The sequence below is a fragment of the Corvus hawaiiensis genome, chromosome 6, assembly GCF_020740725.1.
Source record: "Corvus hawaiiensis isolate bCorHaw1 chromosome 6, bCorHaw1.pri.cur, whole genome shotgun sequence".
Taxonomy (NCBI): Eukaryota; Metazoa; Chordata; class Aves; order Passeriformes; family Corvidae; genus Corvus; species Corvus hawaiiensis.
In genome coordinates, this window is record NC_063218.1 from 38,364,095 (window position 1) to 38,391,062 (window position 26,968).

The 26,968-nt window shown below is 41.2% G+C and overlaps 1 protein-coding gene across 3 annotated transcripts in view; it reads left to right on the plus strand.

Annotated features, from left to right (window-relative positions):
• Positions 1-26,968, plus strand: part of RPAP1 (RNA polymerase II associated protein 1) — a 39,121-nt gene that overhangs the window by 1,987 nt on the left and 10,166 nt on the right. For all 3 annotated transcript variants that reach the window (XM_048307251.1, XM_048307250.1, XM_048307252.1), the window contains exons 2-18: positions 1,005-1,281; positions 2,207-2,355; positions 2,894-2,986; positions 4,324-4,504; positions 6,581-6,757; positions 9,590-9,793; positions 13,274-13,389; positions 13,805-13,903; positions 14,363-14,464; positions 15,287-15,454; positions 17,786-17,968; positions 19,680-19,814; positions 19,993-20,172; positions 22,166-22,323; positions 23,650-23,820; positions 24,584-24,785; positions 26,694-26,803. In XM_048307251.1, coding sequence (XP_048163208.1) covers positions 1,092-1,281; positions 2,207-2,355; positions 2,894-2,986; positions 4,324-4,504; positions 6,581-6,757; positions 9,590-9,793; positions 13,274-13,389; positions 13,805-13,903; positions 14,363-14,464; positions 15,287-15,454; positions 17,786-17,968; positions 19,680-19,814; positions 19,993-20,172; positions 22,166-22,323; positions 23,650-23,820; positions 24,584-24,785; positions 26,694-26,803 — 2,618 coding nt within the window. In that variant the 5' untranslated portion in view covers positions 1,005-1,091. The remainder of the gene's footprint in view (positions 1-1,004; positions 1,282-2,206; positions 2,356-2,893; positions 2,987-4,323; positions 4,505-6,580; positions 6,758-9,589; positions 9,794-13,273; positions 13,390-13,804; positions 13,904-14,362; positions 14,465-15,286; positions 15,455-17,785; positions 17,969-19,679; positions 19,815-19,992; positions 20,173-22,165; positions 22,324-23,649; positions 23,821-24,583; positions 24,786-26,693; positions 26,804-26,968) is intronic.

Genomic DNA, 26,968 nt, shown 5'->3' on the forward strand with positions numbered 1-26,968 from the left:
GGGCTTTGAAGCCTGTGATGACAGGACATGGAACACTTGGCTTGGGATGCGTGTTCCACTTGTTATGGATCTCAAAGAGGGAGCAAGCAAGTGAAGTCTGGCTGTGGGAGCCCCGTTGTGGCAGCAAGCTCCATAAATAAACAGCAAGTAGGTGTGTGCTTTTGCTAGGAGTACAATGAAATGTATTTGCAAACACTTTACTTGCTGCCTGTGAGAAATGGATTGCTGGTCCCAGGCTCTGGGAATCAGAGGTGGGGAGTAAGAGCCACAAATATTTTCGTGCCTGGTAGATGGGAGGTGGACTAGTTGCCTTCCTGGTGAGTGTCATGTGCAGAGAGGTAAAAGTCTGTATAAATCTCACCCTTGTTTTTCAACTCCAAACTGGCCTGGGCAGTGAATGAAGATGCTTGGAAATAGCCCAGCTTCTGCCAGTAAGAGGGCAGTGAAAGAGAACTGAAGCAGGAGGTCCACATCAGGAAGAAAGACATTTTTCACTTGGGAGATCTGAGTGAGAAGGGGAGCAAATAGAGTCAGCGAGTGCATTGTCCAAATCTATGTGGACTGGTCTTGCATCCTGCCAGGGAGGTTAATGCTGGGATCTGGAGAAGGTGGTATGCTGGAGGGGGAGGTTTATGTGATACTGTGGCTCAGAGATTCTTGATTGGCTTTGATAATTGAGCAAGTCAAATCTATTGTCTTGGACAAGATGTTATTCTGACTTTGCAAATCCAAGGCCATGTTGTTGGCATTCTGGCAGTGATGCACTTTTTGTCTGGCTGTTTGCTGGCTGGATGCCATTCTGCTCCTAGCTGGCTGACAGACCTCATGTAGGCTTGTCTAGTAGTCTGTTGTTCAGCGATGAAGAACAAGGTTTTGTTCGTGTGGGACTCCAAGTGGATGTGTCTTTGGGTGATCCTGAAGTTGGGGATCTGTAGTATGTACAGAAACATAAGAGCGGGACAAGAATGCATAATTTTCCCATGCTGTCCCCATTCTATCTCCAGGAAATCCGGTTCTGTTACCAGTTTTTTATGTGTTTGGGTTCTATGTGAAAAGCACGTGTGGCTGGGCTGCAAGAGCAAGAAGGCAGGATGTTGTCGAGACCAAAGCCTGGGGAGTCTGAGGCAGACCTGCTGCACTTTCAAAACCAGTTCCTGGCAGCCAGAGCTTCTCCTGCAGTGAAGATTGTGAAGAAAGCAGACAAGAGGAAAGGGAAGGAAGGGAGCACAGATGCTGAGAGACCCCCGCTACAGGACAGCAAAGATGTAGTCATGTTGGATGGTAAATTTGTTTGTTTCTTTGAACTACTAGGATTCTCTGCACCTTTCACTGTTCCTCACTGCTTGCCTTTCACCTCCCTTTCGATCCAATGCTACTTTTCCCTTGTATTTGTGCCCTTCTTGCAGTATTATTTATTCCTTAGCCTTGGAAAATTAGCTTGTCCAATCTTAGTAGCATCCAACAGAACCACCTTTGTTGCCTTAGTCCATATTTATAAGCTGTGGTACCTTGCCAGCAGGAGGTGTTTTCTGTAATTTGTACTGTTTGGACATTGCTTATTTTGCTGTCTATCCAGACCTTGTCCTCAGTGTCTTTGAGATTTACCTCTCCTAGCAGCTCCAGTTTTCAGCCAGCAGATCTGGCTTGCTTTTGTTTTCTCCATCAGTAGTAGCTATAACACTTCCGTCACGTGCTTTATCTCAGAAGCACAAGGTGTTTTTTAAAAGCAATAATGTAAATCTTGCAGTACTTTGTTCCAGGTAGAGGAAATATGATCTGTTCATAGTAGGTGGAAACATGTTTGTTCGTGATCATACAAATCCCTCACTTTTAACAGTTTGCAGTGGAAATGTGCTTTTCTACGCCTCAACACAACCTGCAAGGATGGTATTTGTTTCTGTACAGCCTTGCTTCTTCCCTTAATACTTGCAGTCAGACCTCACTATCCTTTCCTGCTTATGGAGCTCTTTGGAAGGACCTTGTGCCAATACATAAATAATAAAATCTTCAAGCATGTTTCTCTCCACTACACACTTCAAGTTAAGAGATGGGGACTCTTAATTGTCTTATTGCTTCCTCATCTTTGTTTCTCATCAGAGGAATAAAAGGTGCTGTTAGGAAGCCTTGGTCTGGTACCTGTTGCACAGTGGTTATACAGCAGTAACTTGACTGCTTTGTTTTTCTTCTTGTTGCTTCCCCTCCTCAGGTTTTCCTGATACTCTCCCACCTCTAACTCCAGCTCCTCCAAAAAAGTCCAAGATCAAAAGTGCTAATGTCCACTTCGAGGATGAAGATCCAGAGGAAAGATTGGAGAGTCATGATCGACACATTACAGCAGTTTTCAGCAAAATTATTGTATGCCTGTTTTTTGTGTGATGATCTAGTGTTTGTTTTTTTGAATGCTGTGAACTAATCAGGGATGAAGGGCTCTGTTGCTGCTTTTTATTTCTACAGTGTAATGAAGCAGCACCATAGACCAGTGTCCTGGAGCACCTTGAAAGAAAAAAGCTCTTTGGGTGTATTTTTGCTCTCAGTTAAATATAGATTCAGATCTGCTCTCCAGCCCCAGCTGTCTACTGGTCACACTGCTTGTGTGCAAGCATGTGCTATAGTGTGGATTTGGGTGAATTTCGGGACTCTAATGGGGATGTTCTCATTGCTTTGCACTGGCCTAGGTTTTCCTTTATCTGAATCTTTGAGTGATGTGTAGAGTTTGGCAGCCCAGTCTTTTGGAAAATAGCCTTACTTTGTCTCTAAAAAAGTGCAAGGTGTTCTGAGCCTGCTGACGATGTGAGCCGCAGAGCTGAGAGATTTTGAGTCTGCTTTCAGCTAAATGATACAAACATGTCTGGCTGTTGCAATGGTTTTACAGGGTTTGAATTTTTTTCTTCAGGAACGAGACACAAGTGCAATAGCAGTGACCATGCCAGTGCCCACAGGAGACCCATTTCCAAGGACATTTCACCGCTCTGAGATAAAAAGCGAGGTAAGATTAGGAGCAGATGTTTTATGCTACCTTCATTAACAATTAAACTTTCTCCCAGTAAAGCCTAATGCTTAATGGGGCTTGGTAGGGCTCAAAAAAACCAACTTGGTGTTGCAGTGGGACCCCAACAACTTGGTATGCTGGAGATTATGAACTAGCTTAATGTGTTTCTGGCATTGCCACCTGCATGTAGGAGAGAATTCTTCTACCAAGCTGCCATCAAGTAGGTACTCCATACCTTGCAGTTAAATAACATTGGAGTCTTCTTGGTTTAGCCTCCTTCAGCTGACTTCACTAAGGTGAATCAAATCTGCAGTGCTGTAATAATTGCTCCTGTTCTGCTTGTTTTTCCCTGAGGAGCAATCTCTGTTAATTTGTCCAGCAGGTTCTTATCGAAGTTGCACCTGATTTCTCCTGGCTTGACATTTGAGTATGGTCACTCAGGTTGTCTTCTGCAGCTTTTTTGATTTTGACATAATTTTTTTCTGAGGCTGTAAAACTGGAAGCTGTGGTTGCTATTATCAGTTGCTGCTGTAGTAGCAAGGACTGCTAGCTGAGTGGGAGTCAGATGCTGGGAACTGATATGTGATTGACAGCTGTGGTTGCTTTGAGGAGGTAGCTTATTTTGAAGGACAGCTTTTTTGAAAGTTTTAAACTACCAGTTTTGTTTATCTGATGCAGAAGTGCATAAAGCAGCTACCAAATGTTCAGACTGCCTTTTAAGTTGCTTCTCTGGACTGGGGACATGCAAGCGATTTTTAGCTTAGTCTCCTTTGGATTTCTTGTGTATCCCCTGTGCAAGGCTGTTCAGAGCCATGCCCTTCCATCACCTAGGCAGGCAACACAGTAATTTAGCCAGGATTATTTTAGCACCACTTGCCCACTTCTTACTGTGTAAATCTCTTCACCCTGCTGCTCACTAATCATCTTATAAGAAGTCTGTTCCAAGCATGTGGTGAGCACAGTGAAGTACAGCCCCATTTATACTCAGAAATCCAAGGTTTTCAGCTATGCAGAGCTTCCACACAGCAGGAAGGCTGGAATTGTTGTGTTTGGTGACATTTTGGGTGTATTTGCCTTGCTTGAATTCACTTACAATTAATCATCTTCCTTCTCTAGGTGCCAAAAACATCCATGTTTTTGTCTCTCTGTCATAGCAGTAAACTGTATGTTAAAAAAGAGTCACACATGCACAGAAAAGGTCAGCAGCCTCCCTGTATCATGTCCCAAAGTCTGGTCTGAGGGTGTCTTTAGGATCAGATCAATACATTTGTTAGTGGCAGGTGTGCAGAGAGACTCTGGAGAGGAAAGTGGACACATGGCTTCCCTGTTTGTAGGTGCAGCTGGGAGCTGGAAGAAAAAGCATCTTTGCACAAAAGATGGCAGCGAAAAGAACTGCTGAAAAGGCAGCGACGGCTCCCTCTGCTGCCGAGTGCGTGCAAGTAAAATCAGCTGCTCCGGATGCCTTGGATCCTGAGAGATCCGTGGAAGAGCCACCTCTCCCCAGCAGCAGGAGAGGTAAGTGGAGAAGGTTCTGCCTATCCCGCCGACCATATTTACATAGCCTTAGTAACCATAACATCAGTGCTCCATATTTTTAAATTAGGGTAGCATTGTTGTCCTCAGTTTAGGAATCTCAAGGTCAGTTGGAATGTCTGTATTGTGGCAATGATTTGAAATGGTCTGAGATGCAACTAAAAATTCTAAAGAGAAAATTCCAAGATGCATTCTGAAAATTGGGTTAGCTTTCTCACTGATTTCCTTTTTGCTTCACACAGGGAAATAGATTTATTTTTCAAGGTTCTTGTCCTCCTTTTCCCTTCTGTTTGTTATATGTAAAGTTTTTCTTGTTTCATCACTGATTTCCACAATTTTAGGAAGAGGGTGGTTCTGTGTTGAAAGCGTTTGAGACCACTGTGATGTGGGTTCTCACTCCTACCTAAATGTTTGAAAGCTCAGTTTTCTGTCACCAGATCTGCTGCCATGAGACTGTGGCTTTGCTCCATAAGGAGTGCTGTGAAGCAGTGCTGATGAGTCAGTGCTACCTCCAGCAGTTAACTTGTCTGACAGCAACGTGACAAGGCAAGATGAAGCCAGTTCCACTGTTACCAGCATTTCCAGGCTTTTTATTTTTAATTTGTGTTGTCTTGGGCAGTCCAATTTTCTTAGGACCACCCTGTGTCTGGGTTTTACCCTGACACAATATTTTCACATTGAAATAGAGGCCAGATGTCATTTGAAGATTATCACCATTTGTCTTAAGTTTGTGTCAGCCCTGCTCTCTGTCAGAGAATTGGTAAGAGAACTGCCAGCTGTGCTGTGCTGTGCATGCACAAATCCACCATCCAGGTCACTATACTGTGCTTACTTTATGTCCTATTACATTGGGCATGTGTAATTCTGTCTGAGAAAGCTGAAAGGGAAATAGAGAAGCCTTATAGCTGTGATCCTCTTGAACATGAATGCTTCTGAAATGTAGTAGCACGACAGAGAGATTACAAAATGGCTTGGCCCCTTCAGCCAGACTGTTGTGGCAGGATCACTAGAAGCAAGAGAAGAGGGGGAGCTTAATTTCTTGTTGTAACAACGTTTGTCCCAGGTAACCCTTAGTTTAGTTGCCGGTGGTGGGAAGCTTACTGAAGCTTTTTGCCAGGTCACTCTGTCTTACCTCTTTCTGCTCAATATGCAAAACAACTGCTGTGGAAATGACATCAAATCTTCCTGGTGTTATGTTGAGAGTCATTGCTGCTGTTTGAACAGGGATTTGATGCTTTCAGGGCTGGCTGTTTTAGGGGCATAGGGATGTTCCAAGTCAATATATGGAGCATATGAATAAAACATAAGCAGTAAAGCCACAAATCCTTGTCTAGTGGGTTACAGGAGAGCTGGATGGTGTCACGGTGACCAAGGGAGCATGTTAGCTGGCACTATGGTTAAATGATATGGACATTTAAAATGGGTTTAGGTCAGATGGTAAAGGGGACTCAGTTTTGTTCAGGGTGTGAAAAATGCCCCTTGCTGTAACTTCTAATGTGTATAACCCTTAAAGGTGAGTACAGGACATTGTTAGAGGTAAACATGCCTGTGTTGAGAATTGATCCTGTATCACTCTGGAAGCTGGTTTACCTAATAATTTTAATTTTCTGTCTTACTCAGCAGATATTTACTAGGTCATGGTTGAGCTGACATAGAGATGTGGGTTCAGGCATTCTTGGGCAGAGAAATAATCTAATATTCACTAGCTTGGAAGAATGCTCTGATGCATCAGTTGTGAATTATGCTCCACTTTACATTTTCTTGCTGTTGCTTTGCATTAAAGAAACATAATTCCTTTCCCCTGCCATCCCTCCTCAAGCTCCCTAAGAAACAAGCTGGAAGTTATGTCAACATATTTGTTGTGACATGGGATTAAAGCACAAATGTTTTAGTTTTGTTTGAAGCTAAACTAAACTTCTTTACTCCTATTCTAACTTTACTACCAAGGAAAAAAAAATTAAAGGAGAAATTATTCAAGCCTGTTAATGACAGAATTGAGATTTATTTGTGATGCTGTAGACATAAATTACTAACTGGTTTTTCTGCTGCTTCTTATAGATAAAGATGATGACTTTTTGACCTCTCAGCGTCCTTGTCTCATAACGGGAGAGGGTCTTGGAAGCCAAAAGAGTGAGCAGGAAGCTCAAGCTATTCACAAAGAGAACTTGGAGAAGCTGCAGTCCATGTCTGAGGAAGAGATCCTGCAGGAGCAGGCAAAGCTTCTGGCTCAGCTGGGTATGTGCTTCCCAGGGTCAGCTCTAGAGATGAGGCAATTTATTGGATGTGTAGGTGTCCTGAAGTCTTAGCAAATTCATGGGGCAACAATGGGAGCTTGGAATTCCTGCTTGGAATATCCATGTGTGGATAATCTTACTTCCATGTCGTGTCAGTAGCTTATGAGTAAGACCTAACTATGGAGGAACTGAAGACTGTTTATTTCTTGGTGAGGGTTGGTTTGGCTTAAGTCTTTCTCGTCACCCCTCTGTGCTGTGGGTTAAGATGATCCGTGCACTTAATGCCTTGCACTCCAAATACATGGTTGCACATAAATGTTTAAGGTCCTAAAATGTGATTCTCTGAAGCTGATAAGAAAGCGGTGTCATAGCAGTGCTGAGGTGAGAGAGAACCTTTGGTCTTCCCCTCCAAAATACCTAAAACTCAAGCCAGAACTCTCAGTACCCAGTTAAGGAGAACATATGGGCATGTGGGAGATTTCAGTTTAAACCTATACTTGGTAGAGCAGAAAACCTTGCAATTAGCCTTGACTTTTTGAAGAAGTGTTTTAATTATCAGGCTGTTGGGTGCAGGCATATTCTGGCAGGAGTCTGGTCTCTGGTTTGGTGCCCTGTCCACAGTGGTGCTCTGGGAATGCCTGTCACTGGTAGCTGATGACAAGGTAGAGGAGAACACTGAATGTGGTATGTTTGATAAGACTTTGTGTGATCTGGGGTACTGCAACACTTGTTGGTGTTGGTTTGATGAATTTATATGCTCAGGAAGAGCAGATGTACAGATGTAGGTGGCAGACAAGGATTTTTTTAAGTTCTCATGATTTCAGGTTCTCTAGCATCAAATTTAGCTGTGAGAGGCATTTTAGATGCATAAGTCTCTTGTGGGTTCAGCTTTAAAGATCGTATTAATGATCTTGACTTCATTGCAAGCAGCTTGGGTATAATTGGAAAGGTGGCAAAGAACTACACAAAATAATTGCAGCCTGATTGTTTAGGTACATCCTTCAGAGACCCGAGTATTTTATTTGGCTTCACGGCTTATAACAATGGCATGTGTACGAAAAATACCCTGTTTATGCACTTGCTTCTTGTGACTGATTTGTGATCTTTGCTCCTTGTCCCCACCATTCCATCCTTTGGGATATTAGTGAAGGGAATACTTAAGGAATTTAAAAAGGAGGGGGTGCATTTTAAGTATTTTTGAACAATATTTTCTGAAGCAACGTATTTTTATATACCTTATAGATTAAAATTGTAGATATTTTAGTCTTTTGAGGCCTTAAAGAAACTGGGAGTAATTTTGGAATTCCCAGAATATCTGTGACTAGAGAATTATACATGATGAAGCAACTCCTAAACTAAATTGCTGACTTACAGATGGATTTAGGAACCGGACAGGCATAGAGCTGTGAATTAAGGAGACTTTTTCTCCATATTCAGGAGTGTGAATGATTTATGGGTGTTAAATACTGTCCGGTCCCTGAATTAACTGCTTAATTATGAAGCAGATGATACTCCATGGTGTGAAGTATGAGAATGGGTACACAGTTCTGTGCTGGGCAGCATCTTGTTGTTGGTACTGTTCTGGTCTTGTTCATGGAGACTCTGGACAAAAGTAGACTTAGTTTCTGACATACCATACACAGATTGACATCAGTGACTTTTTTGTCACTGTGTGAAATGATGAAATAATGAATACAGTCTTTCCTTGCTGTGTACAGTGAAGTGTGAGAAAGTGAGAGCTCTGCTTGCATTCAGAAAAAATAGGAATACTTTAATGAGACTGGGCTAAATGCCTGTCCTTCACCAAGGACAGTTTAAACTGCATCATTGAGGAGAGCATGCAGCAATCATAAGTGTGGGATAGATGTTTCAGAGACATGGAAGTCATTTTTGAGATGACTTATCTCAGGTACAGAGCATTTTTCAACTACTTGTCCTTTGTCCTCAAAGAATAAATAACCACTGTAGGTGTTATGTTCTTCTACTTTATATATCTCTGACACGGCTTACTGGAGTATTTCTGTACCTGATTGAGGCACAGTGCACAAGCTCTTACTGTTCACCTCTGGCATAAGCATCCCAACACCATATTCTAGATGAAGAGTATTCAGAGACAGCGCACTCCATCCAAAATGATGTGGGATATCTGTAGCAAATCTGAAAGTAAAATGATGATCTTAGAGCCATATGAATATAATCTATCCTTCAAAATACATCTACCTCCCAAATGTTTCTCTTCAAAGCATGAAGAGAATGGCTATGTCTTTTTTCTGGGTGTTGTCAGACCATAATTGGAATGGGGAGTCAGTTCAGAACAAACAAAGGTCACCTTGTAACATAATATCTGAGCTACGACTTGCGGTTCTACTGCAGTTCAATAAAGACCAGGTAATTCTTTTTGTGGTGTCTGTCCTGTGTGTTCTCCTAGTGTTCAGATTGATGCCACTGAGTGGTCCACAGGTAGGGACACAGACCAGAATTCTCTCCACAGTTAATAGTCTTGTTTGGATGTGCCATTTGAGTGGCAGTGAGGGGAAAAGAAGCAATTATCTTTATTTGTAAACTGGGAAAACAGAATTTTTGTGGTTGCTTTACCCTGAAAGACATTTGTCAGTTCTTTCTCTGGTGTCTCCTCACCAGTCAGTTGCACCCAGCTGATGTGCCTAAGAGGTCATAAAGCAGTGAAGTGCCTCAGTTTGAAGAGAAGTGACAGTTGGTAGGAGAAAGAGACATGTGGAGAAGACTGAAACATAAATAGCAGGAGCTATAGGCATATGAACTATTTTGAGACTTTCTGTCACATATCTGTCTGTCTCTTTGTCAATACTTGCAGATCCCAGTTTGGTTGCTTTCTTGAAATCACAGCGTGGTAACAATGAAGGCCAGAAAAAGGAATTAAAAATGGAACTGAACAGACCGGAGGAGTTTATGGAATCTCTGCCTGTGGCTCAGCATGGTGTAAGATCATCTCTTTCCATGCAGGAGTCAGGTCTGGAACCTGTAAGGAAGGAAGAAAATATGAAGGTAGAAATTACAGGTAAGAAACAAAGTGCATATTGTTAATTTTCTGAACAGAAATATTTGTATGGTGTTTACATCAATCCACATTGATGGTTGTGCTACTTTGTAGTCATCCTAATCTGAATTCTATCATGATAATTAAAATATATGTATTTTGAGTTCAGAAAAGAACATCTCTAGATGGGCTCCACAGATTAGAAAGGTGATACACTATGTAAAGGAAGTGAGCTGTTCATTGGGAGGTCTTGCTTTTTGAAATTTGTTCTGAGGCCTCTGAAGGGAAAATGTGTGTTAAACTAGGTGTCATTGCTCTTCTGTTCAGTCCTGTGAACAGGAAAACAGAAGAGTGTAGTAATGAGATTCAGCTGGTGCCTGGATAATTTGTTCTAACTGGTACTGGCTGGGGACAAGAGAGTGTTGGGTGGGTGATTTGTTCACAGGATAGCACAGAGATGACAATCACTCTCCTGTTAGGGAAATTGCTCACATAGAGCATGTATGTCTTAGCATGACACTGCTCCTGAAGGCCCTACTCTGTATCTTGTATCTCAGAAGCCACACAGTGATTTTCACAGGGTAGAGTTATTTCCTTTGTGCTTTGGATGGAGGGGGAAGTATCAAGATGTAGAATGTCCTGCTTCTTGTGGAGTGCTGTGGAGCGGTTGCCTCTTATGACAGAACCCTTTAATGCTCAATATATGTCTGTATGAGGAGAAAGCTGCTTTATCTCCAGCAACTAGAGTAACCAACCCCATACATTCTCATGGCAGAGAAAGGAAGAGTTTTCCCTTTAGGCTTCTGCTCTTATTGTTGCTTTTCTCACTGCGTTTTTTCTTTAGCAATTTCTTTTTCTCTGTTGTGGTTTTTAAGCTCTTATTGTCATTTTCCTCACACTTTTGTTCCTAACATACTTCTCCCCCAATTTCATGTCAATTTTTGCCTTCCTGCATCTCTCGATTCTCTCTTTTAATGCATTGTTTGTATTCCAGTATAACCTGCAGACTGATTAAAGAAGTCTCTGAATCATTTTGGGATTTCAGCTTGATGTTTGCAAGAGATTACAAGCATTTATCATTTTTTTGCTGAGAGGGATGAGTCTGTCAGTGTATGTTGTGTGTACACGTGCAGAAGAAGTAAAGCTCAGCCTCTTTTTGAGGAAGACGCTTCACTGAACAGTCCTTTTGCAGTTTCTTCCCTAGTTTTACTTTTCCACAGATCCATCTTAGTCAAAAGGACTACTTTCAGTTCTTTTTAGTCCCAGAACAAGTGAGTGCACAAGTAGCACCAGGTCAAGTGACATCTCTTCCTCTCCTGGGAGCAATAGAAACATGTTGTTCAGCCTGTAATGGTAATAATAGCAATGCTCTTGGGAATAGCTCCGTGTTTAGAACGTTGTGTGCTGACATCTTTTGCCTCCTATAGAAGACAGCACAGGAAAAAAGAGGAGTTCTCCCAGGATATTTGAAACAACAAAGAAAGGGTGAGCTGAAACACAGTTAAAAAACCAAGGGAAGCTTTTCCAGTACTTTAGTTTATGCCTGCAGCCCATCCTGGCCAACAGGAGATGTAAAAATGAATTTAACATTAGTGCTTACTGTTGGGATTTCAGCATCTGTTTATACTCAGAGGTAAACTAATCATGAATAGCCCAGCAGAAATGGTCACGCTGAATTTCCAGTGATGACACAAAGCAATAGGATTGCTCGAAAGTCAGACCTCCCTCTCTAATGAGATAAAAGGCTACTGTTTATTAGAAACAAGATGGTGAAGCATTTATCCAGCAACTTGTAACCTTATCAAATGGAAAAGTAAATTCTGTCACTGAGAGAAAAGGGGAAGCAAAGCAAAAAGTGAAGAGGTTGGGTGGTAGCCTTTAATGTAACCCAAGTCTGAAAAAGTTCAGTGTGAATGTTGCATTCACACTGCCAGCTTGTGCTTCTCTAAAGGGTTTTCTCAGTAACAGACTGCTGATGTCTTGAAATACATATCCATCTTTTCTTGTTGACAAGATCATAGTACTAAGGGCTGGTAGTAACATGCATAATCTTATTCACAGAGTAATTAGCTCAACCCTATCAATTTAGTGATTAATAGAGAAAACATTTTGTTAAATTACAAATGTCGATATATTTTGTTTTTCTGCTGATTTTATTTCCTCTCGTGTTGCATCTACCACCCACAAACATTCCACTTTTGTACATTTCAGATGCTTTTTCCTTCTCTTCAATTAAAATGCATGCTGAGCCTTTGGCTGAAATTCTGCAGAGCAGCTTTCTGGCTGAGCAAGATAACTCTGTGCTTGGTTCCTTGCCTGATTCAATACCACATTGATCATAAGGGTGAAGCTTTATTCTGGAGAGGATGAGTGCCCTTCTTGAAAGTTTATCTGCTGATTGGAGGAAAGTAAAAGATTAGGTTTCAGGCCAGTTATCAGCAGGAAAAGATCTGATGAAAGGAGAGCATCTCAGTGGGACACGTTGTTCCTTGCAAGAGAAGACCAGAGTACCAGGATTAATAGCTGCAATGCAGATGAGTTCTGGGCTGCTCCAGCAGGAGTGATGCTAATGCTTTTTATGTTGTAAGACTGCCTGTTATTGTCCTTACATGTGGTTTTTTTTGAGATAGCAAAGACTTCTTAGCTCATCTCATTCTGGTTTGGGGTAGTATCCTAGTAGCAAAGCCTTACCTTTCCTGGTTATATTTCTTCAGTCTCTTCACTTGTGAGATTCTTCTACGTGCTGGTTTGTCTCTTTCCTAGGGCAACTCTCGTGATGTCAGGCACAAATGTCTTGTTTTTCAAATTCTTGTAGTCGAAGCTCTTTATAAAGTTAAATTAGTAATTTCTTCCTGTATTACTTGCACCTTTGAAATTCTTGTTGAGCTGTCCAGTTTTCCCACTGAGCTGTCTCTGGAAAGCTGTGCAAATTTTCAGCTGTTTTGATCTTCTCTTCCCAAGCTGATCTTCTCAAGCCTTTAGGGAGGGAAACTAAAGAGCAGCATCACAAATGCAACCAAAGCACAAATATTGTGTTGCCTTCAGTGTATCTAGGCTGAAATCATACTGGCTTCCGATAATTTGCTGGGACTTTGTGTTAATACTTTTCAATCATTTCATGACCCCCCTAACACTCTCTTCCTTGGATGATATTAGTTTGCTTTTTCAAAAGTAGGGCTGATATTTTTTCTGCACTAGTTCTGATAATTTTGCCTTATTTGTGTCCTGACTTCTGTTCAACTTCTCCTAAATTAGCCTTGTCTGTGAATTTCATTACAGTGCTGTTTACTTCCTCTTCCTGCTCTCATGAAAGATGAAAATAGCTTTAAACCTTTGATGTTCATGCATCAGACAACAGTCAGTTTGAAAATTGTTTTCTTTTTATTTTACATAATCTTGTATTTGAGTCTTTAAGCCAAGTAGCTTGGCAAAGAAGAAGTAGTATTTCCTTCATCACTGCCTTGGAAGGTAGCACTGACATTTCTTTCTCCCCACAAAAAGATGATGATCTGCCTGTGAAGCCCAGGAAGGAGTGGATTCACATGGACAATGTAGAGTTTGAGAAGCTGGAATGGATGAAAGATTTGCCCTCACCTCGGCAGAAGAAAACCAAAAAGGTTGGAAAGCAAAAACTGATACTTTGCGTGTTAGTGTCTGGATTATGCTTCTCAGCAGTAACACTTTTGAAGGCTTCAAAAATGAGTCCTCTGGCTACTCAGTCTGTAGGATTTCATCAGGTTGAAAGATTCCCCATTTTCTTTCACAGGATGGGATGATACATGATCAGTTCAGTCCGTAGCACTCAAGAGAGCTAGGAAGTGAGAGTCTAGCCATTGTAATCTGGGATGAAACAGGTAAAACTGAGAAAAAAGGAAAGATAGGAGTGCTTTTTTTTTTTTTAAGAATTTGAGGCCTGAGGAGTTTTTGAGCTGCCATCTTCCAGCAGGTGATGTAAAAAGTGTTATTTTAAGGGATGAATGGAGTGGACAGCAATAGAAATAATAGTTTTCTCCCTCCACCCTTTTGCTGTAGGGAATGCAAGCTCGATTCAGTTTAAAAGGAGAATTGATTCCCGCAGATGCTGATTTGCCAACACATCTAGGTTTGCACCACCATGGAGAAGAGGCAGAGGTAGGTGGGTGTAATGTAATAGAAAAGGTACACACATTTCTGTTTCCTGTGTTTGATTGGTAGATTCCTTTTGTGTCAAGCTTTTTAGTGACAAAAAAACCCCTTTGAAAAGTGCATTTTTCTTGAGAAACAAACTCCTGAAGACAAGTTGTGTCTGCATGCATTAACTGCATTACTTCCAGAAAACTGTTGATGTTTTTTCTCTTTAATGCTGTTAAAGTTCTGTGGTGTTGGAAAAAGGTGCACGTACTTTCTTTCCTTAAGAAGTTCAATTTTCTCCTGTGACATCTAAGATTAGAATCTCTTTTGCAATTGCCACAAAGTGGCAAACAACCTTGGCTTGCACTTTATCTTCTGTTACGCAGTATGTTACAGTTAATCTTATTTTAAGGGGCCTGTTTTTACCTGTAGCTGATGGGTGTTTTTGGTTTCTTTGTTTTGTTTCCCCCTGCCGTTTAGAGGGCTGGTTATTCTCTGCAAGAGCTCTTTCATTTGTCTCGCAGCCAAGTTACACAACAGAGGACACTGGCTCTGCAGGTCTTAGGTCGTATTGTTCAAAGGGTAAGTCACTTTATGGAATTCCTCCCCATAATTCAAGTTTCTGGTGAGTCAGGGTCCAGATTCTCTGATACTAGTTGTTTGTTTTTTGCTGTTCAGTGAAGATGAGCAAAGTCACCAACAGGGCATTCTGTTTCACTGAGGATCCTCACTGCTAGATAAGCTAAATGTTGGGATATAACAGAGATGCAGGTTTCTCTGGATGGTTCCAGAGTGTTGTTCTTCCAACAAGTTGTTTCAAGTGCTGTTCAACAGCAGTGGTGTGATTTCAGTTCTCTTGTTAATTTGGATGCAATTGGGTTTTTTTTAACATTACTTTTGTGACAAACCTATTCTTGGCATTGACCCTTTCACTCCTGTTGTCTGAGCCAGCTTCATGATGTGCATTTTCTGTAGGAGGTGAGAAAGAACTAAGCCTACTCACAGAGCAATGTGCCAAGAGCAGAAAGCAAAATGAATGCTTCTGTGCACATTTCCACCTAACTTTTGGGGGAAGTGCTAACATTCCCCCTAATGGCACTGGCGGCAGAGAAGAAGAAACATGGTGGTTTTGAGAAGGGTGATGGGGCAGAACAGGATGAAGTCAAAAGATGGGTTTAGACTTTAGTAAGAAGGGTTTCTTGCATTAAGGAACTGTAGCTGTGTGTCTCTGTAGAATGAATGGAGGATAAAATAAGAGGAAGAATAACCTCCACACAGCTTAGCAGCTTTACAGTCGAAGTGGAAGGAGGCAAAGATGCAGAATGTTGAGATGTGACAGCCCAGAGATGTATCCAGCTGAGATGAGACAGCCTTAACCCTGGCTCTGTTTGGCACACTTTCCAGGCCAGGGCTGGAGAGTTTGCTTCCTCACTGAAGGGTAGCGTTCTGCGTCTGCTGCTTGATGCTGGCTTTCTCTTCTTGCTGCGCTTCTCCCTGGATGATGCAGTGGATAATGTCATGGCAGCATCTGTTGGTGCTCTCCGGGCTCTGCTGGTGTCACTTGATGATGAGGTAAAATAATCATTAAGAGCTTGGGTTTGATTTCATGCTGAGCTGTTTACAGGAATCAGAATGAGAAGATATGGTAAGTAGCTTGAACAAAGGTTTACTGGATGTGTTAGCTTAATGGTGAATAGAGTGCCATTGCTGTGCTTTGAGACAGATCATGGAGTGTGTTATCCCAGTTTGAGAGATTCAGGTATCTTTTTTCCCTCCTGTTTGAATTAGCTCTGTCCTATGATTAAATTCAGTGCATGCTGCTAAGTTTCTTCTTCTTTTGGTATCTTTGCAATCTGGATCAGGCCACTATTAATGTGTGTGCCGAGTTTTTTTTTTTTTAATATGGCCTTTTATGTTGTTTCTTATTTAATAGTTTTTCTGCTTCTTAACAGATTAAATATTCTCCACACTTCCCCTTATCCCTCATAATAATGCTCTTTTCTTTTTCTCTCGCTGTCCATTTTCTGCTGTTCCCATGTGTTTTTGTAACACTGATACATACATAATTTTGCCTTTTCATGTGTTTATTTTCTCATTGATGCTTTTCACCTGTTAGAAGATTAAGACTTCTTTTAGATGTTCAAGGCTGCTAGACAGTCTGGAGCAGCCAGATTAAGATGTACTCCTGGTTGGACAGAAGCTGTTATAGTCTGTTATTGGCAGAGCATGCTGTGGACTGTGTTGCAAGTTCCTTCCTTGAGAGCTGCTTTTGTGTTTGACTGCAAAGGGGCTGGTGATAGAAGAGATGGGGTAGAAGCCCCCTGTGACTTCTACCAGGCCTGTAGAGCTATCCCTAGTGGGAGGCAAGAGAAATGAAGCAGTAGGTAGCTTTCTCCACATTTTGCTGCTCTTCTATCTATGAGCCTAATGAAGTTCTGCTACATGAGGCCTGCCCACCCATTGTAGGTAATTAGTACTATGAATCAGCTTCTTAATGTACTTTTCTCTCTTCTGGTGTTACTCTGGTTTGTAAGTGTTGGCAGTGCTCTGATTTTTCAGGTCAAAGCTTATGGTGTGATGTCTTGTGTAAGCAGGGCTTGCTGACTCTTGCTGTCAGAAGCAGCACTCTGAATGCTGTGTCAGTATGTTCTCTAACTCATAGAGTCCTTCCTAGAGTCTTGTTTTGCTGAGTTTCAAAAGGTCTCTGAGAAAGCGACAGGGTTGGAAGCCTGGCCTTCTGCTCCAGGATTTGTAAGACAAATAGGATTTATCTGCACTATAAGCACAGAAGATCGGCACACATAAAAATCGTGCTGTCTGAAAGTTTTGTTCATCCATCAATGGCTATGGGAAGGAAGCAACTTTCTTTTTGTTTCCTTTGAAGATCCATCTACTTCATCTTAGTTCTTTTCCTTCTCTTGGTGGAAGGAAGACTATAGTCCCAAACTGTATTCCAGATAGACTCATGGCTTCACCCCCTCAAGTTAGGCCTCTTCTGACCATGCCATTCACCCACCATCTTTAGTTACTATTGTGATGGGTTTTTTTTGGTTTTTTTTTAGTGTCTAATAATAGCTTGTGCTTCCTTGGTACTTGGCAGTTGAAGTCTACCACTACTTTTCTGACTAATGTGGTATTTGTTTCTGATTGTGGGTGCAGGAAATGGAAAATTATGGCAGTTATTAAGCAGTGCAAGCATTTGATTTGGCTGTCTTTTATATTCTAAAACATTTTGGGGGAAGTAGGTCTGTTATGGGAGCAATCCCCTCTGAAGAATTGAAACTATTATCGTAGTTGGACTATTACCATAGAACTTGAGAGTACCTGACACTGTCATTAGCTGTGAACAAAAAAAGAGGGCTTTCTATTTGCTTAAGCTGAGGGATGTTCAAACAAAAGTGAAGCAAACATGAACAAAAACACCAAGCAATCTTTATTTTATCATATGAATTTTTGCGTGATCTTTCTGTGTTACTTGTGACCTAAGTTCCACACAGGTTCAGAAATGGGAATAGAGCCAATAAATACCAAATTTCAGTTTAATGCCTAGAGCCTTGGTGGTTGGTTTATTTATTTATTTATTTACTTATTTATAATCTTAATTTTTTTCCAGCTAAACTAAATTTCTGTTATCTATGTAGTGAATTTAATTCACATCGCGGTAATTCTTTATAATGGTGTTCCAAGTCTGTGTGTGTCAGGCTAAAATCATTTCCCTGAAAAAGCACTGAATTCCACTTGTACATGTTTAGAATACCTTTTATTGTGTTCACATTTTCTTGGGATTATATGGGAATCAATAAAGTATTCCATATTCAAAAGCATCCCCGAAAAGATTTTGTCCTTGTCTTTTTGTTATTCTTTGTGAGAATTTTATTTTATATGCTTCAACATTCCCTATAGAAATATCTTGATTGGACTTTCTCATGGTACCAAGGGATGGCTGCATTCCCCTTTGTCCCTAACAATGAGGAGGAAGAAGAGGAGGAAGAGGAAGAGTTAAATGGAACAGAGAAATCTCAAGATAAAAAATTAAAGGATGAAAACAAGCCAGACCCAGATGTGGCCCGATACGATGTTGTAAAGGTAAGCACAGAGTTAGTTTCTTTTTATGAAGGTAGGCTCAGCACAGTGCAGTGTGTGCTGTTGAAACACCTACCCTCCTGTGCATGCTGGACAAGAACATTCTGAACAAGAATTAGAACTCATGCCTGGCTCTTGGTTGTTATGTTTCTGCTATATATTACCAGGAGGATAATTTTATCGGTTTCTAAAAACGTTGAGACTTGACTTGTGGGATTTCAGTGTAATTAATATCTCTTAATTTCCTCTCGGGAGTTCAGCAACAAACGCACTTGATAAGACTTGCTGAAAGGCTGCACAGAGACATGACTTTCAGGCTCATTTACTTGGGTTAAAAATGAAAACGTTCCAGCCGTTATTAAAATGTCTGTATGCACTTTCTTAAAGTTAAACAAGAATATTACAGCTAGATAGTTCAGAACTAGCAGATTTGTACAGTGATACTCTTTTTTTATTTGACATAAGGTGGCTACTTACCATTTCCCTAAATGTCATATTTGCATTTCTCAGATTAAGAGTTTTATAGCATTCAGAAGGAATTCCTCCCACATTTTAAGCCTAATCCCATATTTTTGATATGAGATCTAAAAATAGCAAACTTTGTTATCTCAAACTCAGCCTTGGTGGAGCGAATGCACCCTGCTGCAATCATTAAAATATGTGATCACATCACTTATTCCTTGTGCTTGAGCTTGTGTTTGAGTGGCATGTGGTCTAAAAGCATCACTGGGTGAATGAATTCCTGTACTTGGGCATTTGGTCTTGTTTAGAGGCTTCATGATTTCAGATGTGTTCTGCTAGGTGTGGGGCACTTCTTAAAAAATGTAACGAAAGAGTTGTAGATAGACAGGAGATCAGTTAGTGATTCTGTAAGCAGTTGCATGGTTCAGCATAATTCAGCTTGTTCCAAGTGGCCTGAGCTCAGAAGGTATTTGAGATAAAATTCCCCTCTGTTCCCATTACTGTGCAGTTCCATTTCACACCTGCTTAATGGCTGTTACTACCCAATTGTTCCACACAGTTGGAAAAGGAGTATTTAAACTAGCTGCTGAACATGGTCAGGCCTAGAGTTACAACTTGCTTGGCTGCAAATTTTTAAAAGTATCAGTAATGCGAACTCGGGTATTATGGATTTGCCTTTTCCCAGAACCAGGAATGCATCACACTGTTTGTTACGTAAACTGATGATTTTTTCCTGGCACCGCTGCTGATCATAAAAAAAAATCACATCATCCCTATGCATCTCTTTTCTTACTGCAAAATAGGAATTCCTGTCTGTTCTCTGTTTCTGTCAACTTCCTCTGACATGACAGGTACTATCAGACGGAGTGCTGCATTAGCTGGAGGTGGTGTCTAGCCAGAATTATTCAGGAGCATGAGAACCTTCTTCACCAGCAGTAGGTTTTAACAGTCTTTTATAGGGAAAGTTATTTCCCTGTCATTTAGAGTTTTATACTCTGGGAAACACAAGTATCCAAACTCTCCATTGGTCTGATTCAGAACAGAAGTTCAGTTGTTCCTGCTCAGTTCAGATAACTCTTGCTCATTTGCCAGCGTAGTTGCAAATCCACAGAAACTTATTTATTTCATGACTGCTAATTTTAAAACAGTCTCTGCAGAAGATGTAATCTGCTTTTGGCTTCCAGCAACTGAAGTGCAGAGAGTACTTGTTTAGAGCATAATAGGTTGTTTTTTTTTTTTTAACATCTTTCAGGGACTTTTGAAAACACGGATCCAGCACCGGCTGAGGTACATCCTAGAGGTGGTGCGACCTGTTCCAACAGTAGTTCTGGATATACTGCACATCCTCATCCATATAGCAAGGCACTCCTCTGAGGCGTGCAGCCAGGTAAATCTCCCACTGTATAGGAGCTTGGGAATGATAGAGAAAGGTTTGGAAAGGGGAAGAAAGATCAGGTGAAGTTATGGCACGGAGATCAGACAAACATGTCTGTTTTGCATGTCTTCTGCATGTCTGCATAACTGCATACCTTTAGTTATTTGTGCTCCCTTCCATTTCTCTCCAGCTGCTTGACTGTCCTCGGTTGATTGAGACCATTGTCAGGGAATTTCTCCCTACTCAGTGGGATCCCAAAGTGGCTGAACCAGGGTTTTTACTTACCAGTCTCCACGGAGTTGCTTGCGCCAGTGCTATGAAGTTCATCAGGGTGTTGGCATCTGGAGGCCGAAATGCAACAGCCAGGCTGGTGAGTGGTTCTTGGAAGAGCTCTTCCGATTGCAAAGGCCTTTGTTCCTTATGCCTTACTTTCTAAGTAAAGACAGAAGACTAACTGGAGGTGACTCTGAGCTGAAGCTGAAGAAATCAGTGTGAGGAAGGTGCATCAGTGTGTTTTGAAGGAATTGTTGACAACGTCATGATAATGATGCTTCTCCTAAATAATGGTAGAAGAACTGTGTCAAGCTTTACTCTGCTTTTTTATGGTTTGCATAGTGCACTCATGCAAAAGTCACAGAGCCTAGCATGGTAATACTGACCAGGAGCAGATGTTTAGAGCATGCATTGATGTGTGCTGCTCTGTACTCTCCCATGTTTCAGTGATAGGCAGCATAAGACTGTATAAACCAGGGACATAATCAACTATCCTTTTGTTTTACAACCCTGGTTGAACTTTTCTGCCATTAATTTGACATTAATTAACTCTGAGATAATTTGTCAGTGTTTTCAGCTCCTCTTAGCTTCTGGACAGGTTTTCCACTTCAGAGATAATTGCATTCCCTCATATAGGTTGTCATGCTGATACTATAAGTGCATGAAATCTACCAAGAGCAGCACTCGTTACAGTGCAAAGAGCACTTCTTAAGGGTTTTGCTTCGGTATTGTTAACAGCACCTAACAAATTGACATCCAGGAAATTGCTAGTATCAACGGAACACCAGCCTGTGCTATAAAATATAGGGAATAATGATGGATAGTGGGATATTTAAAGACTGTAAGTGGTACTAGGAACATAACAGAGTAAAATTCAGATGTTTTTCTACTTCAGGCTTTGTGTACTCCAGGTATTTCAAGGCATGCAAAAATTGCTTAGAAGGTTCTGACACTCAGGCTTTCCTGCTGTTACACTCTCATATGTTCTGTTACATGCACTTAAACGTGGGAGTGGAAAATCATAAAAAACTAAATCAGAACCATCAATGTAGGAATTTATTTTAGCTAACAACAAAGTTCTTCCATCTTCCTCCTGGAAGTAAATTTGACTTTGTCCTCTGTTCTGTAGGAGAGGTGTCAGAATTTATAGTTTTGACTCATCATCTCCTTTGCTTTCTTGCTGGTGTGCATTGATTTCCCTACAAGATGTCTCTAAAGCATTTGAAATTTAAATTACCTATAATATGTCCTTGTGCTGTGAAAAAGACCTTGTTACCTCATTTGTTTAGACAGAGCACATAGAAGCTTTTGTATGTGTGGGAGAAGGAAAGTGAAGCTCTTTTTTATGGTTAAGTAAAAATACCCAGATGTAGGGGAGGATAAAAATTATTTCTAGAGAACTGCAAATGAGTCATGTCATGCTTAATTGAATACCAAAATAACCTCAGAACATTTCTAAGGCATCAAAATTCTATAACCTTATGAAAGTAATAGGCAGGAGGTACCCTCTGCATAAAATAAACACTGAATTACAGACAGACTTAGGTTGTAGAACCTCTGAAACCCATCTAGTGTGGCCTCCCCAAAAGAATGTCAGCATCAGTTCAGTACTTTTGTAGACATCGTTTTACACAAAGTGTATCTTTACATGTAATCTTGACTAAGAGAGTTGTATTTACGACTATTTAAAGAAGGATAATCATATATTTTTTTAAAAAATCAGTCAAATGCTGCAGAGAGCATCCAAAACAAGAGTGTGTGGGGGATAAACAAACCTCCATCAGAAATTATTTAGGTGTAGTTGATTTGTGTTAGGAGTGGACTAGGTACCCCTAGGCATCCCTTCCAGGAATACTTCTCTCTAAATAGCCATTGACCATTTAGTGATCCTTTGTAGTCTGCTCCTTGAGATTGCACAAAATAAAAGCAGGTTTGAGCGGTGCAAGAAAGAGTTCAGAATGAACTGAACTGAAATCTGCAGCTCTTTGTGTGTGTCAGAGCAATGAGGTAATGGTGCATGCAGCTGATGCCCCTTATCCCTTTGTCTTTTTTGTTCTTCATCCTTTTCTTTTGCTTTGTTTGTTTTACAGCTTAACAAATTTGAAATGAAGAGTCGGTTAAGTCGCTTTATTGCTGAAGACCCTGTGGATCTGCTCCTGCCGAGGGAGGAAGCCATCAGGCTGAGCACCGAAGCCTTCCGGCTGTGGGCTGTGGCTGCTGGCTATGGGCAGGCCTGCGACCTCTACAGGTACAGCTCAAAGCTGGAGAAGTGGGGGTGGAGGGCACAACAGAGATAATGGTCGTCCTGCTCCAAAGGGGCAAAGAGAGGCATCTCCAGGCTCAGTCTCTATTCCCCTTCAGGGTGTCTTACTTGACCTTCTCTTGCCTCCTGCAGTAAAACTCAGTTTCTAAAGGTATTTATGCTGAGTATTCCCTTTTTCTGGTTGTTCACTATCTCCTGTGTTTAAGCAATGCTATTTTGTTGTTTCTCCTTTACAGTCGGAGACCACTGTAGCTTTTTAGGGCTGCATCTTTTTCCCCTTGAAGGGATGAATAATCTATGCTTATATGACGTCAAAACACATGGTTTGCAGTGCACGCAGGACTGAATCTGCTTGACCTAGGGGCAGTCTGTGGGCAGCAGTCACCATGCTGAGTGGGGCAGACTGGTGCAGACAAACTGCACGATACATTGACTTCCAGTTCAGGACAAGTGCTTGTGCTTGACTGCCAAGGTCTGCACTGGTGTAAGTCTGACCTAGCTCAAGCATTAAATCTTCTTCCTGTAATTACATTGCATTGGAAGAAGAGGGATGGCTATGGAGTTGCTCTGAAGTAGAGTAAAAGGGAGGCCAGTATTGGGTTTCAGAAGGGAGATACTCATCCACAACAGCATTTTGTTTTCTTTGGCACAATCTGGTGTATGATTTAAAAAGAGTAAAAACTGTATATACTATTTTAGCACTGTAAATAATGTTGAGGAAAGAAACAGCAAAAGATTCCTTAAAGTTGCAAGATTATAAGTGTGACTGAGAATCTGAGAACTACTCCCCAGCAAGAATAAAATAAAAGTAGTTTTTTCAAGAGATAATCAGAGTGCTTGGAAGCAGTGTATTAGGTAGGTCCCATTCAGATGAAATTGGAATAGCAGTAGTCTTCCTTTGTCATCTTTTTTCTGCGTCGGTTTAATTTTGTTATTGTGGTGGTGGTGATGGTTCTCATAATCACATTTTAGCAATCTTTATAAATAAACGATTTGAGAGTGTAAAGAAGATAGAGCCAGATTCTGCCAGTGGAAAGTGAAGAACCAATGGGCGCAAATGGAAATACAGGAAATTCCACTGAAGTGTTTTTACTGTAATCTTTACTAACTTTACTGTAAAAGTGATCAAACACTGGAGCATTGCTGCACAGCAAAATACTGAACTCTCCGTTCTTGCAGATATTCAAAATCTGACTGGACATATCCCTGGGCAATCTTGCTCTTGCTGACCTGGCTTGAACAGGGAATTGAGGTACAAATGATCTCCAGAGACCCTTTCCAACCGTATGTGTTCTGTAATTCATACTACAGTGATCTCTACCCTGTGCTGGTGAGGATACTGCAGTCCCTGCCGGAGTTGCTCAGCAGGAAGAGCCCTGTGGTTGAGTTGTCTGTGCAGCGAGCTGCGGCAGTGGTTACTCTGTTGACACATGTGACACAAACAGCAGGCTACACGGCAGAGCTGCAGGCCAAGTTGAGCAGGTAGGCGCTCTCTGTCACCATTCTGTGCACCTCAGTTGTTGGCATCCTGTCTTTCCTTTCTTTGGTTTGGAGACCTGGCTGTCACCTTTTTCCCCCACCCCTCATTTGGAATCATTTACTGCCTCACATGTGAGCCCCTGCATGGTGGGGTGTATTCCCTCTGACACAAGCTCAGAAGTAGTGTCTAGTCTGACAGCTGTATGCCTGCTGGCCTGGCCAGAGGCAGGAGTCAAAATCCACATGAAGCTAGAAAGGGCAGAAAGGGTGCTGTTAGCCAAATGCCCTGCTGAAGGGAGCTAGGAAGCTGCTTTGATTTTCTCTTGGGAGTAAAGAAAGTAAATGCCCTGAGGTTTGGAGGAAAGAACCTCTCTGTAGAAGCTAAGATGGGTCAGGATTAAGAAGTGATTTGTTTTGATAGACATTGAAGCAGTAGGATTTGCTGCAGACACAGGTACTTTTTCTGGTGGAAAGCAATAAACTCTTTAACTAAAGCTGAGTACTGAGATAGCATTTTTGGTAAAGCTAGAGCATGGTTCAGGGCAGAGTAATGCACAAGACTCTTCAGCTTTTGTAAGTACTTTCTACATTTATCCTTTCTGCCTAAATTATTTAGTCTGGGTTGTGGGATTATGGAAAGACATTTCCCCCCTATTTAAGCTGTTGGATATAATTTTCCAGACTACATCTTTCTATTAATATTGATAGAGAGACAGTTGTTTGACATTTATTTGCTATCCTATGTCATTCTTCCATTGTGTTTCAGCAATAACTCAGAAGATAGTGAACCTATTCCACCTCCTCCAGTAGCATGGAATCAAGTGTCAGGCTTACAGCCCTTCCTTGAGACAAGTCTGAAAAAAATCCTTCAGGAGATATCCCAGATAGAAGCTTGGCAAACTCTCCAGCCTCTGACCACAACTTGTGTGATCTTCTTAGGAGTTTATTACAGTGCTTACAGCCACCAGGTAAGGCCTGAAAATACAGGTTGTCTTCTCATCTCACCAGCATCAGCTTGTGTATTACCTCTGAAAACTTGAACTTACAGGCAGTGCTGAAAAAGACCGATATTGAGGCATCTAGCCGAGCAATGATTTTGTTTACCACAGCTCATATCTAGGCTGCATGACATTCAGGGTTACATAAGTCTGCTGACCCTATATGTTAGCAGTGCCAAATACCTGTCTTCCTTTTTTGTCCTTTCATCCTTTGTGATCAGAGTCTCAATCAAGGTATGTGGTAGTGCCATGATTGTTCTGATTTACCACAGAGATCCAAAGCATGAAGCAAATACAACCTAATTTAATTTGGCAGTCCTTTTTCCTAGTGGGATAAATCAAGTCATGCATTTTTGCATTTGCTTTGGTCTGAGAGCTTACATGTGGACACCTACACTGCAATCATCTGGGTGGAAGATTGAGCATTAAGGGTCATGCCGTATGAACTTTGGATAGGAAATAATAAAGATAAATTTATTTGTTGCCTCACTGACATTCAAGGTCAGATTCTGTAACACACAGCTGTAGTATGTGATCATCTTTTAAAGTGAGTTTTCTGAAGGTGACACATCAGTGTGATGCTGTTGAAGAATAATGTCTTACATTTTAGCTACCTTAAAGATTCATGTTCTAAGGATAAATGCAATTTTCCTCTTTACTGCCCAACTGACATGTCTGAGTTCCAACTTGGGAGAGCTGTGTTGAAGGTGTTGGGGTAATTTAATGGCTGTAGTTATTCACACTTGTGCAACTCCTCTGAAACTTGCCAAAAGCAACTGAGTTTATTAGCTATGGCTGGGGTGGAAACTGCCAGTATCTCTCAAAGATGTCTTCAGTGCCCCAAAGGTTGGTGTACCTTTCACATACTGTGATTATGTCCTGAGCATTAGAGAACCAGGACAGCCAAGAGGTTAATGCTCATTTTTAACCTTTACAGATATCCCAGAAGAGTGACTGAGGAAACAATTTCTTGAGTTCTTGAATTGTGCTGGGTTTTTTAGTTTCCACTTAAAAAGAAGTTCAGTCATCTACCTGTGGTTAGATGATAAAAAGAAATTGTACATAGCATGTTTGAATAGATTAGTGCAAAAAAAATTAACTTGTATAGTAATTAGATTAGTGTATACTGGGACCTTCTTGGAATATTTTTGTTAGACTATTAAAAACTAAGGTTAACACCTTCACAAAGGTTTTACTGATTTCTGGAGGTGGATTTCACCTGGGGGAAAATCATATTTTATGTAATAGAAATGAGTATTTCTGTATCCCAAAGCATGTGGTGTTAAAATTTGCCAGCATGTTCCTTCAACCTGGAATATTGCTTACTAGGGCCAAAAGAATTTGAATGATTCTCTAAAAGCCACAGTTCCTCCTCCGTGCAGTGTTCATCCACAGTCATGCTTTGGTGGGTAGGTCAATCACACTTTATGCAGCTGATTTTTAAAAAATTTTTTTTTTCTGTTTTTGGAGACCCTTGTGGTGCCACTCAACTTTCTCAAGGTAGTTCTGATCACCTTTGTGTCATCTTCAATTTAAATAGAAACATGTAGATGGTATGGGGAGGGGGTTTAGCCAAGTTTTCATTTAGGGGGAATCTTGATTCCAGGGATCCCATATCTTGCTTCCAACCAATTAAGAATCTCTGGCATGCGTTTTAATATTTGAGTGTGAGAACACCTTGAGGTGCCAGCTGTCAGCTTCCACACTACGAGCAGTGAGGCCAGCTCTAACCTAGAGCAGTACCACTATGTACGTGATGGGGTCTGGCAAAAAGATAATAAACACAGAGGAAGCAAATAAATCAGTCTGTCTTTTTGCTATCACTGGATGCTGTGGTCATTCACTCTCTTTTTCTGTCATTCTTCATGTCTTTTACAGCCATCAGTCAATCCAATTGACTGCTTAGAGGAACTGGAACGTTTGACATCAGAGGTGCTGCAGCCCCTTCTCAGCCAGCCAGCCATAGACAGCATGTGGGACTTGCTCAGGTAAAACCATTCCCCTGCTAAGATGTTGTTGTCAGAAGCTAAGGGAGCCCCATTTCTATACTGTACTGTGTTACAGCTCTCCCCCCTCCCTCTTCTTCTCCCTGTGCAATGTGCCCCACATATGGGAATTGGAGTAGAGTAAGGCTCTGTCTACACCCTGCTTTG